Source organism: Pelophylax lessonae, assembly GCF_965119305.1.
Source record: "Pelophylax lessonae genome assembly, chromosome: 4".
NCBI classification, from domain to species: domain Eukaryota; kingdom Metazoa; phylum Chordata; class Amphibia; order Anura; family Ranidae; genus Pelophylax; species Pelophylax lessonae.
The window spans coordinates 156,719,533-156,734,299 of NC_138771.1; the positions used below are offsets into that span (position 1 = coordinate 156,719,533).

The 14,767-nt window shown below is 40.5% G+C and overlaps 1 protein-coding gene across 2 annotated transcripts in view; it reads right to left on the minus strand.

Moving 5' to 3' along the window:
• USP50 (ubiquitin specific peptidase 50) overlaps nucleotides 1-13,963 on the minus strand; it is a 34,153-nt gene extending 20,190 nt beyond the window's left edge. The window contains exons 1-2 of one of the 2 annotated variants that reach the window (XM_082254179.1): nucleotides 13,733-13,963; nucleotides 8,352-8,445 (exon numbers count right to left, since the gene is read on the minus strand). In XM_082254179.1, the coding sequence (XP_082110305.1) occupies nucleotides 8,352-8,356 (5 nt within the window). In that variant the 5' untranslated portion in view covers nucleotides 8,357-8,445; nucleotides 13,733-13,963. The remainder of the gene's footprint in view (nucleotides 1-8,351; nucleotides 8,446-13,732) is intronic. The other variant, XM_082254180.1, reaches the window with a different exon arrangement.
• Nucleotides 13,964-14,767: the final 804 nt, after the last annotated feature.

Below are 14,767 nucleotides of genomic sequence, written 5' to 3' on the forward strand. Positions count from 1 at the left end.
TGTTTTTGCGGACCGGATCAGATGGCAGCAAGTGTCATCAGACATGTGTCTGCTGACATCCGCCACTCCATAGAAGAGACTGGTGGGTCAGGTCAGGTCAGCCTGAAAAACTGACAGGTGGACCTGATCGGATCCCCCATGTGAAAGGGGCCTAACACTTCTAGGAATTTACTACCTCCCACAGAGTCCTGCCCCTGACTTTTTTTGGACCAAATTCACAACTGTGATTAGGGCCAAGCAGTGGATTCCTGTGACAAGAATTAACAGATTCATGTGGCAAGAATCACAAGTGTGTGCAAACCGCTGTGGCCGGGAACCCTGTACAAAGCAATGAAAGGCTGACAGGAGCTGTGGCAACCTGCCACTGTATTCCTATGTACAGTGCCTTGCGAAAGTATTCAGCCCCCTTGAACTTTGTGACCTTTTGCCACATTTCAGGCTTCAAACATAAAGATATAAAACTGTAATTTTTTGTGAAGAATCAACAACAAGTGGGACACAATCATGAAGTGGAACATAATTTATTGGATATTTCAAACTTTTTTAACAAATAAAAAACTGAAAAATTGGGCGTGCATAATTATTTTGCCCCTTTACTTTCAGTGCAGCAAACTGTCTCCAGAAGTTCAGTGAGGATCTCTGAATGATCCAATGTTGACCTGAATGACTAATGATGATAAATAGAATCCACCTCTGTGTAATCAAGTCTCCGTATAAATGCACCTGCACTGTGATAGTCTCAGAGGTCCGTTTAAAGCTCAGAGAGCATCATGAAGAACAAGGATCACACCAGGCAAGGCACTGTATCCACAAATTTACCAGATGCAATTTGTCTGTGTGTTCGATCATCTGTCAATCACAGCTCCTGCCAGCCTGCCATTGCTGTCATGTTTTCTGCTTTAATTGAGGGGCACCTGATTTTGATCCACCTTTTTTCTAGTCTCCCAGAAAGTAAAATTTTTGGTCTCAATGAGATGGAAAGTACTGATCTAGATTTCAAAAAGTCCACCCATCACTTCCTGGTTGGTGACTACACCGTTCATTTTGCTGATTCTATTGGATAGAGCGGTGGCTGCACAGGCTTAGTGGATTGCTGGATAGACTTAGTGCCGGTCTAAGGGCACTTTTACATGTGAGTGTAACTTTTTTTTTTTAATAAAATGTATTTGGATATTGCGCAATGATGGCTATTTATCTGATTACACGAGTGCATGAGAGGGGAGCTTGTTGGAGCGAATAAAAAGTTTATGGAATACCGCTATATGCACCTGGGACCACAGGAGAGATCCATACAGGGGATAAAAAGACCTACATATTGACCAGGCTCATACTACACTGCCATTGGACTTATCAATGGACATCACATCACTCGTGGTGTTGACAATTTTTGTGCCTCATGTTGATTGGGTAACAGCAGTTTATGTATTGGTTAGCGCAGCTATTTATAGATCTTTATTTGTACACACTTCTCAATAAAGTCACTCTAGCTGTAGCAAACCACATATTGGTTACATTTTTACTATTTGGTTTGCGCCGGTGACACACACACAAACAAAAAATTTTACCTGCTGCTTTGTATACAGAGATACGCAAGGAAGCATCTTCATTTTTCAGTTTTTTTGGCCCAACACTCCAGAATGCTTTCCAGTGTGTTTTCTGTGGCACCATCCTCTAGCAACTTTGGTTGACTGCTACTTTAGATAACCCCTTTAATACTTCTCTGGAGTGCTGGGGATTTTTTTAAACTCCTGTCTCCCCTATTAATCCAGCACATCTGGTTAGAGTCCCAAATGAAGACGGATTTGGGACATTGGTTTAAAAAAAACTGACAGTATTCAAAAATGCAGATTTCGGCGTTTTGAATACCTTGAAGTGCAGTGCAGGGGTTTGGGGTCTTTTAGTCCCCAGATCCCTCCATGAAGAGTACCTGTCACTGCCTATTACTGTCACAAGGGATGATATACATTCCTTGTGACAGCAATAAAAGTGAACAGATTTTTTTTTAAAAAAGGAACAGTGATAAAAATGACAATTAAATAAAATAAATAGCATCCGTGTGAGCTCGGGCACCAAAGAAAGCGCATACGTAAGTCACGCCCGCAAATGTAAACGGTGTTCAAATAACACATGTGAGGTATGTGAGGCCGCGTTTGTCAAAGCGAGAGCAATAATTCTAGCAAAAGACATTCTATGTAACTCTAAACTGGTAACTTATGAAAAATTTTTAAGCGTAACCTATTCAGATTTTTAAGTACTGTAGTTTGTCGTTTTTCCACGAGTGTGGGCATTTTTAAACCACAACATGTTTGGTATCTATTTACTTGGCGTGACATCATCTTTCACAATATACCAAAAAATTGGGCTAACTTTACTGTTTAGTTTTTTTAAATTCAGTGAAGTGTATTTTTTTCCAAAAAAGTTGCATTTGAAAGACCGCTGCGCAAATACCGCGTAGCAAAAATACAGCCACCCCTACTGATGAAGTTGAGTGTCTTGGACGTATGACGCAACGCGTATAGGGGGTGGAGACTTCCTGGACGGACAGGAACCCGGCAGCCAGCTTCCTCTGAGTGTGTGAGACAAGTGGTTACATCAGATGATGCTGGGAGTGATTCGAAGTTATTATTAAGTCCATCCCATTAAGCGAACCCCAATGGAATACTGCCTGTAGAGGGGAGATCTTTATCCCTTAGGGGAACTGCTTACTTGAACTTGGTGGTAAAACATGGGTCTAAGTTTATGGTGAGAGGCCATCTTTGGGTTGTGGTGGTAGAAGCACAAGCACTTTCAAGCACCTTTTTCCAGTATATTTTGCACAGGGCGGAGGAAGCTATACAATGGACTGACACATTTTGGACATTCTATTGCACTTTATGAGAATACTTTTGAAACTTTGCACATTGACACTTTTATTATTTGTATGCACTTTATTTTGCTTAATTGCACATCAATATTGAAATTTGGCACCTATTAGCGCTGTACCTTTGATATATTTTGATTTTTATACTTTGCAGTGATAAGCTCTGTTGGTATAGCAGCTGCCCGGTTATACTATAGTTTTTTTATCGATATCTTATTAGTTACGCTAATTTATATACTTTTCAAAAATATTGCAACATCCGCCATATTATTTTCCAGAATGTTTGCTTAAAAAAAAAAAAATATATATATATATATATATATATATATATATATATATATATAATGTTTGGGGGTTTCTAGCAAAAAAATACTGATTTTAACTTGTAAACAGCATGTGTCAGAAATAGACAAAAAAACCTCTATACCCTGGCTTCTGGTGTGCTCACTTAGGCAACCCAGGTGTAGCTCTCTTTTTTTTTGGCGAAGTGGAAGATTGGGTTTGATAATAAAGTTTGCAGTGCCTCCACTAGGGCCGGTGTAACGTTAAAAAAACCCTACCTCGAGAAAATTCCCTACCCTCGTCACTTCCTGTGCACATACGTCATGGAACAGCTGAGCAGCTTCCCACTGCGCATGCTCATAGCTGCGGAGAGTAGGGAATTTTCACGGGGTAGTGTTTTGTAACGTTACACCGCAACAGCTGTTGCCGGGGGTACATTAAATCATCTCCGCGGCAACATAAAATCATCTCTGCTCCAACCCCTCTGACTTCCCTGATCTCGGCTCCAAAATGTAAAAGCGACGGCGGTCCATGAAAATATAAATCACTGAGATCTCGGCTGGATGAGGGTGGAGATAACAGGAGACTGCAGAGATCCATGAGGAGAAATGTGCAGGCAAGCAGTGGTGTGTGTATGTGTGTATATATATATATATATATATATATATATATATATATATACTCACACACACACACCGTATCTCACAAAAGTGAGTACACTCCTCACATTTTTGTAAATATTTTATTATATCTTTTCATGTGACAACACTGAAGAAATGACACTTTGCTACAATGTAAAGTAGTGAGTGTACAGCTTGTATAACATTGTACATTTGCTGTCCCCTTAAAACAACTCAACACACAGCCATTAATGTCTAAACAGCTGGCAACATTAGCGACTAGCGAGTACACCCCTAAGTGAAAATGGCCAGACTGGGCCTAATTAGCCGTATTACCTCCCCTGTGTCATGTGACTCGTTAGTGTTACAAAGTCTCAGATGTGAATGGGGAGCAGGTGTGTAATATTTGGTGTTATCGCTCTCACTTTCTTATACTAGTCACTGGAAGTTCAACATGGCACCTCATGGCAAAGAACTCTCTGAGGATCTGAAAAAAAAAGGAATTGTTGCTCTACATAAAGATGGCCTAGGCACACTGCATCAAATTGGTCTGCATGGCTATTATCTCAGAAGGAAGCCTCTTCTAAAGATAATGCACAAGAAAGCCCTGCAAACAGTTTCTGAAGACAAGCAAACTAAGGACATGGATTACTGGAACCATGTCCTGTGTTCTGATGAGACCAAGATAAAATTTATATGACTCAGATGGTGTCAAATGTGTGTGGCGGCAACCAGGTGAGGAGTACAAAGACAAGTGTGTCTTGCCTACAGTCAAGCATGGTGGAGAGTGTCATGGTCTGGGGCTGCATGAGTACTGCCGGCACTGGGGAGCTACAATTCATTGAGGAAACCATGAATGCCAACATGTACTGTGACATACTGAAGCAGAGCATGATCCCCTTTCTTTGGGAGACTGGGCCGCAGGGAAGTATTCCAACATGATAAGAACCCCAAACACACCTCCAAGACGACCACTGCCTTGCTAAAGCAGTTGATAGTAAAGGTGATGGACTGGCCAAGCATGTCTCCAGACCTAAACCCTATTGAGCATCTGTGGGGCATCCTCAAACGGAAAGTGGAGGAGCGCAAGGCCTCTAACATCCACCAGCTCCATGATGTCGTCATGGAGGAATGGAAGAGGACTCCAGTGGCAACCTGTGAAGTTCTGATGAACTCCATGCCCAAGAGGGTTAAGGCAGTGCTGGAAAATAATGGTGGCCACACAAAATATTGACACTTTGGGCCCAATGTGGACATTTTTACTTAAGAGTGTACTCACTTTTGTTGCCAGCTGTTTAGACCTTAATGGCTATGTGTTGAGTTATTTTGAGGGGGCAGCAAATTTACACTGTTATACAAGTTGTACACTCACTACTTTACATTGTAGAAAAGTGTCATTTCTTCAGTGTTGTCACATGAAAAGATATAACAAAATATTTACAAAAAAAATACTTTTATGAGATACGGTATATTTCCTGACCACTTGTACAGAGATGTGAATTTGAGTACACTATTTTTGATGCACTGTTGGTTGATTTTTGTGATACACAAGATGTAATGTTAGCTACATAATAAATTCAAGCATTGAAAAAGTCTCACACATGCAGTGCAGAGTGTAGCAAAATGCGTTTTGTATTTACAATGCGATTAGAGGAGAAGCGTTTTAACCTTAGGCAACGCAGGGGGTTCTTTACTGTTAGGGCTACACAATTGTGGAATTCTCTACCACAACAGGTGGTTTCTGCGGGAAGTATGGTGGCTTTCAAAAGACTCTTGGACGTACATCTCGAGGATCAGAACGTTCAGGGGTATGAGAGATGATTAGGGTCACACACACCTACACAGGTTGAACTGGATGGACTATTGTCTTTATTCAACCTCAACAACTATGTAACTATGTAACTATGTGACTATGAATTATCTTAATATTTATCCTATTATTATAAATTAATTATATAATTTAATTTTTTTCCTTCATTTTCCAAAAGCTTGTGTTGAGAAATTAAATATTCAAAAGACTCACCATGTCTCACCATGTTTGCTTTCCAAAAAGTGGTAATTTTGTGAGTGTTTCCACTGTCCTGGCCCTCCAGGGCCTCCAAAACATGTAGTTAGGAATTTGGATGCCTAATTTATGCCTCTTGCTTCAAGGTGCTCCTTGGGTCACCTTAACCACTTTCAGACCGGAGCATTTGGCTGCTCAATGACCAGGCTCTATTTTGCGTATCGGTACTGCGTGATTTTAACGGACAATTGCGCGGTCGTGTGACGATGTACCCAAACTAAATTGACGTTGTTTTTTTCCCCACAAATAGAGCTTTCTTTTGGTGGTATTTGATCACCTGTGCGATTTTTATTTTTTGCACTATAAACAAAAAAGCGACAATTTTGAAGAAAATAAATAATATTTTTCACATTCTTTTATATGAAATTCTCAAAAAAAAAAAAATGTAAAAATGTAAAAATTTTTAAAACATTTTAGGCCAATTTGTTTTCTGCTACATATTTTTGGTAAAAAAAAAAACAACATAAGAAGCGTATTTTGATTGGTTTGCGCAAAAGTTATTGCATTTACTATTTTTTATTTTTTTACTAGTAATGGCGGTGATTTGCAATTTTTTACAAACAATTGCGGCGGACAGATCGGACCCCTAACTGACATTTTTGACACTTTTGGGTGTACCAGTGACATGACTACAGTAATCAGTGCTAGAAATATGCACTGTTACTGTAAAAATGACACTGGCAGGGAAGGGGTTAACAGTACTGACGATCAAGGGGTTAAATGTGACCCTAGGGGCGTGATTCTAACTGTAGAGGGCGTAGCATGTGAAGTCTTCACAGAGACATGTGATCCTATAAAGCAGGATCACATGACATCTGTGATCACTTCAGGGAGAAGTACGGACGGCTGTGTTTACATCAGCCGTCCGTCCTTCTCTGTCAGCGGCGGGAGATCGTGGGTGGCCGGCGGCCATCGGAGCTATCCTGACACCCGCACTGGCTCCGGCGGCATGCGATCGCCCCCTAGCTCCTCCCAGGCTGTACGAGCCGGACTGCCGCAGTGCATCTGCGGCGGCTGGTCGTAAAGTGGTTAAAGCTCTAGGCTGCAAAAAAGTCTAATGTATGTGGTATAACCATACTCAAGAGTAGCAGAATGTGTTATAGGGTGCAATTCTAAGTATGTACATGCTGTGTATGAGAAATATCTTAATTGACAACTTTGTGTAAAAAAAATACATTTTCATTTTTATTCCGCATTTTCCAAAACCCTGTGGCAAAAAATGAAGTCTTCAAAAGGATCCCTATGCCTCTTAGGACATAAAAATTTCTTTCCAAAATGTGGTAATTGTTTGGGTGCTTCCACTGTCCTGGTGCTCCAAGGCCTCCAAAAAGTTGGTGTCAGGAAATCAGATGTGTAGTTTATGCCCCTAGAACACCTGAAGGTGTTCCTTAGATTTTGGGTCTCTCTATGTGGCTAGGCTCCAAAAATGTTTCACACGTGGTATTCCCTCACTTTGGAGGAATAGCAGAGAGTGTTTTGGGATGTATTCTAAGAATAACCATACTGTTTATGAGAAATATCCTTAAAATTGACAGTTGTATGTAATATAACCATATGTTTGTTTTATTTCTTTTTTTTTCCAAAAACTTGTGGCAAAAAATGTAATCTTCAAAAGACTTACCATGCCTATAAATATGATGAAGGGTCTATTTTGTAAAATGTGGTCATTTTGTGGGATTTTCTCCTGTCCTGGTACTTTAGGGCCTCGAGTAGTCAGGAAATCAGATGCAAAATGTATTCCTCTTGAAAGCCTAACAAAGTTTCATACTTGAATATCTCCAGGAGTAGTAGTAGAATGTATTGGACATTGGAGTGTCTACTTTCCAAAAATGGGTAATTTTGGGGGGTCTTGGTGCTGTGCTGGCATTTTAGGGCCTCAAGAAATAAATGAGACAGGCTGTCAAAACACCAAATTTCATATATAATTCATATATACTGTACATATATACCGTAAAATAATTTGATGTGGACCATGAAGAATTACTGTAACATTCAAAAAGGGTCTTCTTTTTCACTGCAAATTTTTCTTAATATTAGCTTTCCAAAACAACACATGCAATCATTTAGAGGTTGGGTTAAAAAGATTCAGTGCAATACAATACTGTGGTGATTAAATAGTACATTTTTTAAAAGGAGTCTATACTTCAGACCAAAAAAAAGAAAAAAGAGTGACGGAAGGATTCAACTCCAAAGGAGAACAGTCCCACCAGATAAGGGACCTGTTTTGGAGTTATGTATCGACCATTAAAATGTTTAATCATTTTAAATTGGTTTAAAAGTCTAAGCTTTACCAAATGTTCCTTGGTATACTAATACTGTATGCTGTGATCATCGGGCTAAGTAGTCACTCCTACTCTTTGTCATTGTGATTTTGTTACTATGGAATATAAAGAGACACAATAAAACACAATAAAATATACAAAATCGTTTTAATATATACACTTTTATTTTGTGTGTTTAGAAATAGAGATTATAACTTCAGCAACATAGAAGATCCTGTGAATAAAAACTGAATTTGGCTTACCGCATTGCAAGACCACATTCTCAGCATCTGGCTGCAGTATGACTCACATCTCAAATGAGTAAGGATCTAGCTTGAAGGTGACTTTATGATTCACCTACAAATGTAAGGTCAGAGCACATTTCAACGTTTTATTCAGTAAGAAAACAATGCTAAAATATTTTACAAGCAAAACAATACATGGTACTTATATATCCATCCTTGGGTCATGAAATAATAATTATAACTGTCAGATCATATATCACTGAATCCTTATTGTAATCCCTATCTGAAAGATAGTTACTCTAGTTTTTTTAATACCAAAACTATAAATACATTAATTTTCTTTGTCAACTTTGTAGACTTAATGCGTAGTTAGATAGGATTCGGCACCCAGTGATTTTGGGTCCCATAACAGTTACATGGTCTGCTATGGCTATAAATAAAACAGTTTTTTTTCTCTGTAACATCTATCAACTTTGATTTATAATAAATTCACATACACGTAACAATTGATGGATGTGGGATACACCATAGAAAATTAAACGGATAGCACTACATAAAAACACAAAACAAAAAATATATTTGAAAAAAAAAACAAACTCCAGTCCATAACAATGTAAATAATTAAACAGTCAGTCAGTCAGTAAATACGGTATACAGTATGTACTTTATGTACTCTTCTCTGCATGGTGATGGAATCTTGGCAGGAGATGGTGATTGCGTCACCACGCCTATAGAGGGCTATTCCTTCTATATGGGAGTGATAAAAGAGAATTGTGAAGAAGTAAACCTCATGACAATAGAACCTGAATTAATAGATGTCAAATATTGTATTACAACCTTTGCAGGGGCAGACAAATAAGGCAGACTAACATTTTTGGTAAAGGAAAGCACTAACACTTTTATTTTAACTATTTTTTTAAAATAAAAGCATAGAACTATATAAAAAAATGTGTAGTAAACCATACTAACTGGTAAGCATTTAAAGGTCCCACTGGCTTGTTACATATATTAACAAAAGTTGCTGCACCTGATTTCTCAGACTTGGTCAAATGTCATGGTCATTTTTGGGTGTGTTCTGAAATGTTTCTTTATTATTTAAGACAGCATAATAGGGCAGACAGTACACTTATGGCTCGTTTCCACTGAGATTTCTGGTACGGTTTGGTTCGGTACGGTACGCTATTTATGCCGCTTCCATTATGAATGGTACCCTAATTCCGAACCGTACCGTACCACTTTTTTGGTACCCTTTCGTTGGGGTACCAAGAACATTAGTACCGTACCAACTGGGTGGAGCTACACTCTGCAGAACTTTGATTGGTTGACAGAGAATCGTCACTTCCGTGGGCGGCATTCATAATGTGTTTACGGAAGCAACAGAAATGTCGGCGCGCAGGGAAACTTGGTCGACACAGGAGGTGCAGATCTTCCTGGTTATCATCAGCGAGGAAAGGGTGCAAAGAGAACTCGATGGAATGGTGAGAAACGAGAAGGTGTTCCAGCATGTTTCTGAGAGGATGACTGAAGAGGGGTTCCAGCGGACGCCAGAGCAGTGCCGCATTAAATGCAAGAAGCTGCGGAGCAAATACCGTAAGGTGAAAAACCACAACAGCCGGAGTGGCGTAAACAGAAAGACCTGGAAATGGTTTGATATGCTGGACGCTATCTATGGACACAGTCCCGCCAATTTGGGAAGAGGGGGCAGCATGGATACGGCCACCTCTCTGCTGGAGTCAATGATGGAGTCTGCTGGTATGTTCATAGCTGTATGTATAGTATGGTATATCTTGAACCTATTGTTACAGTGTACTTACCTGACTTGTAACATTTCAGTTGAGGATCCTATCAGTCAGGATGAAACCACAGAAGGACTGTTCACCTTTGAGAACTCACCTGCAAGTTCGATTTCAACTGCAAGTTCGATGTCAACTGCAAGTTCGAGTTCAACTGCAAGTTTGAGTTCAACTGCAAGTTCGAGTTCAACTGCATGTACACCGACACCACCAGAATAGGCGCCATCATCTGCGAGAGCACCCCAGTGTACACTCATCAGTAAGACATGAAATCCAGAGTGAAAAGTCACACACCTTTTTTTTTTATTTTGAGATAATAGTAATACACTAATCATGATATTGCATTGTGCTTCTAATGTCTCCCCCCTACATATAACTGCATACGTTTAATCACGAGAACAGAAATTCTTCAAACATTGATGTCTGTTTTGCATTCTAGGCAGGAGAAAAAGGGGGCAGCAGGATGTTGTTGCAGCCCTGGTGGAGATGCAGGCAGCTGATTAGAGGCATCAGGAATGGTTAGAGAGGATGGAGGACCGTCGTGAGCGACGCTTTGAGATGATGCTGGAGGATGCCCGTGAGGCAAGGCGGCAGGAGGCTGAAATCACTAGGCAACACATTGAGCAGACTGCAAGCTTCAATCAGGCCTTCCTTGGCACACTCAGTCAGCTGGTGCAGGTGTTGAGCAACTGTCGTGATCCTCTGCCTCCATCCAGCCACTAGTGCTTTGCACCCAGCACACTTTTTTGACACTCAACACTATTTTTTGCACTACTTTTTCCTGTTGTTACACAACTTGTTCAATAAAGCACTTGTTTGACTATTTTCAAATGAAATGAAATCATTTTTCCCATTAAGAGGCATCATGTGTTCTATGGCTGTCTAACAGGACGTACCCATTCTACAAATTGATGTCATTCTGTTTACATTACTGACGTTAACTGTTAAAGGATTACTCTCCATATGGTGGACTTCACTGGACTTCACTGGTCTCCAAATTGTTGAAGATCAAAAGTACAGTTTCAGTGCAGCTTCAAATGGCTTTAAACTATCCCAGACAAGGAATAATTTTATCTAGTAAAATGATCGTTCATTTTCTCCAAAAATGTTATATGCTTCATATAAACAAATGATCGCCTTTGTCAGATAAACGTATTTACGTATTCTTTAAAAAGTTTACGCTGTATGTCCTACGCCTTTTCTATTCTACTTAAGAATTGAACGCAGTGACAGTTCCAATTTGTTCAAAAGTAGAATAGGGAAGGCGTAGGACATTACTTTTTGAAGAATACAGAAAGTGTAAGCACTTGCAAGGCGATCATTTGTGTTTATAAAGAATATAGTTTTTTTTTGTTTGCTGGCTTCACTATATAAGACCCTTGTATGGTATCATTTCAAGCCCTTTGAAGCTACACTTTTACCCTCAACAATTTGGGGCCAGTTGAAGTACACCATATGATCAATAATCCTGGAATGTTTTCATCAAAAACATCATTTCTTATTGCATGAGGAAAGACAAACATGAACATTTTTGATGACATGAGGTTGAGTAAATTATCATTAAATAAATATAAAAAATCAGTAAATAGAAATTAATTGTTCAAATAATGCATCAGACCCTCTCGTATATCTCTGCCCTCCTCTTCTGCATCCTGTGCCAGTGGCAAAACAGGCTCTGCTGCTACAGGTGTATCCCATTCTTGTTGGTAATCCTCTTCATGACTTTCACAAATATTGTGCAGAGCAGAACAAGTCAACACCATGGATTTCACCAGTTCAATGTCGCTGTCATTCCTCTTCATAAGGCACCGCCACCTGCCCTTAAGCCTCCCAAAAGCATTTTCTACCACCACCGAGCCCTGCACACTTTCTTGTTGTAGGTCAGTTGTTCTTCTGTCAGTCGACCATTGTCGGGAAATGGTTTTAGGAGCCAATTCAACAAAGGATAGGCAGAGTCTCCTAGCACATAATAGCCAGCATTCACGCCACTGATGTTCCTGGTGCAAGCTGGGTAAAGGCATCCTCGCTCCACTAACTCCCACAATGTGGACAGTCTCAGGATATGAGCATCATCATGCAAACTCCCAGCCATTCCTGCATATACACTCCAAAACAATCCTTTCCCATCTACAACTCCTTGCAGGATGATAGAATGCCAGCCTTTTCTATTAAAGTAATCACAGTGGTACTCCTTTGGGGCAATAATGGGTATGTGACACCCATAAATGACACCAACACACATAGGAAGTCCCCATCGATTCTCAAAGTAGTCTGCCATTTCTTCATAAGCTTTTGCTGGTCAGGGAAAAAAATCTGTTTGGAAACTAACAAAGAGCAGGCGGCCTCACAGAAATCCTGCACACACCGACACACTGTTGTTTTGCTGACACCAAAAAGATAGCCAATACTTCTGTAGTCGCTGTTGGTTGCCAGCTTCCATAGTGCAACTCTTTTCTTCAGGGGAACACACACTCGGAAGTTTGTATCCTGTTTTAACATTGCTGGATACAGCTTGGTACAAAGGAACAGAAATGTTTCTTCAGACATGCTGAAGTTGTGCACCCACTGTGTGCGTGTGAATCCTGGAACAATCACATCCCACCATTCATCTGATCGGTTGAATGTCCAAATGGTTGGTCTGCGGCGGCGATTTTACAACAGATTGATTATCTGAAAAAAAATACATTGCAAACATGTCATACACACTGTAGTAGTGAATGAGGGTGTGTTCAGGTACTTTAATGCAACTACCAGGTACGGGAAATATTAGCAATAACAGGCAGTAATTCATGAGAGGGATTTATGATGTCAAGACAGTGCATGGTGCTGAGACTGTAGGGTTGCTTAACAGGTCACAACAGCTTACCCTCCTGTGCCGTCGTTTTTGACTTGCTTTTCTTTCTGGGTTTTCCGTCTCGTCCCAGCTCTGTAGTATTGTCATATATTTTTCAGCTGTGTTTTTCCTTGCAGCCTGCAGCCTTTGCTCAAACGAACGCTGTCTCCTTGTGACAAACAGCCACATGCCAAGAAGCACGAACACAATCTGCATTACTTCCTCCATTGTTGTTTGTTTTGCTTCGCGCGAGAGTTCTCTACTCTGCTTCTGGCATACACCACGCCTATCAAGTGACGTCGATCACTGCTTTCCGGCTACACCACGCCTATCATGAAAGGGTACTATTGGCGGTGGAAACGCAAGGTGTACCGTTCCGAACCGTACCGTACTGAACCGAACCGTACCACTCAGTGGAAACGAGGCATTACAATACAATTCAGTACAGGAGGAATCAGAGGGTCCTGCTCGTTAGAGCTTACAATCTAAGAGTGAATTTGTGTAACTAAAAGGAAAGATGCCATCTAATGAGTCGCTAGCTATCATGTAAGGCTAGTCACATTCCCTTGCAATCAAATAAGGCTGGGTCATATTTCTGTAGCCCCTCTATGTTTTAGATGCATCTGAATACATTATAAAACTGGCTTTTGTGTTTTAAAGCTGAACTATAGCTTACTGTGTAATATTACCTTGCAATGTCCCATCCTTCCCTACACTGCAAAATGTAAATGCTTTCTTAGTCAAATGAGTAAAGAATAGGGTAAAATACTTACCTTATTTCTTACTCCAACAGTATTCCTCCCCTCCACGCTACTGGTTTTTGAAGCTGCTCCTCGTCTCTTCTTGACTGGTTGCAACTCTCAAACGTCATCATGTACAATGTAGGACTGGCAGATCTGCATTGTATGTGAGGACATTGAGGGCTCATCCACAGAAAGATAGGTACTTTACCTATTCCTACCCCACTAGAAATCTTCAAATGTACTGCACTTCACTAGTACCATAACACAACTGTCTGTCCTTGCCATCTCTGCACATATCCAAAAGATATATAAGCATGCAAAAATAGAAACACAAAATAGAGCACACTGGATCATGTGCACTAGAACAGCGGTCCGCAAACTTTTTGGTACCAGAGACCAGTTTCGTGGTAGCCAATTTTTCCAGGGACTGGGGGGATGGACTAGATAGTTACAGAGTCTGTCCTTAGCCCCCCTTTATACCACAACCCCCCAGTGGTGTATTTAGGTTTGGTGCTGCCCTAGGCCTGACTAAACTTGTGCACCCCCTAATTTAAATATGACCCACCCCTTCCTGTAAAGGCCACACCCCTTCATGTTTCTGACCCGTTCTGTCATCTGTAAACCACAGACCACAACCAGTGTATCAGTGCCCATCAGCATAGCCTCATCAGTTCCCATAAGTTCAGCCTCATCAGTTCCCATAAGTTCAGCCTCATCAGTGCCCATCAGTGCAGCCTTATCAGTGCCACCTCATTACTGCCCATCAGTGCAGCCTCATCAGTGCAGCATATCAGTGTAGCCTCATCAGTGGCCATCAGTACAGCCCCATCAGTGGCCACCAGCACAGCCTATCAGTGCCCATTAGTGCAGCCTAAGAAATATTGACTTGTGTTTGCTGCCACTGATTGTAATTATAGGAATATTTCACTTATTTGTATAATAAATAGGAAGTCCAGAGTCATTATACAAATAAGTGAAATAATCAGTGGCAGCAAACACAAGTCCAAATATCTTATAAGATTGGAGTAATCTTACTAATTCAGTGACATATTGTGATAGGACATA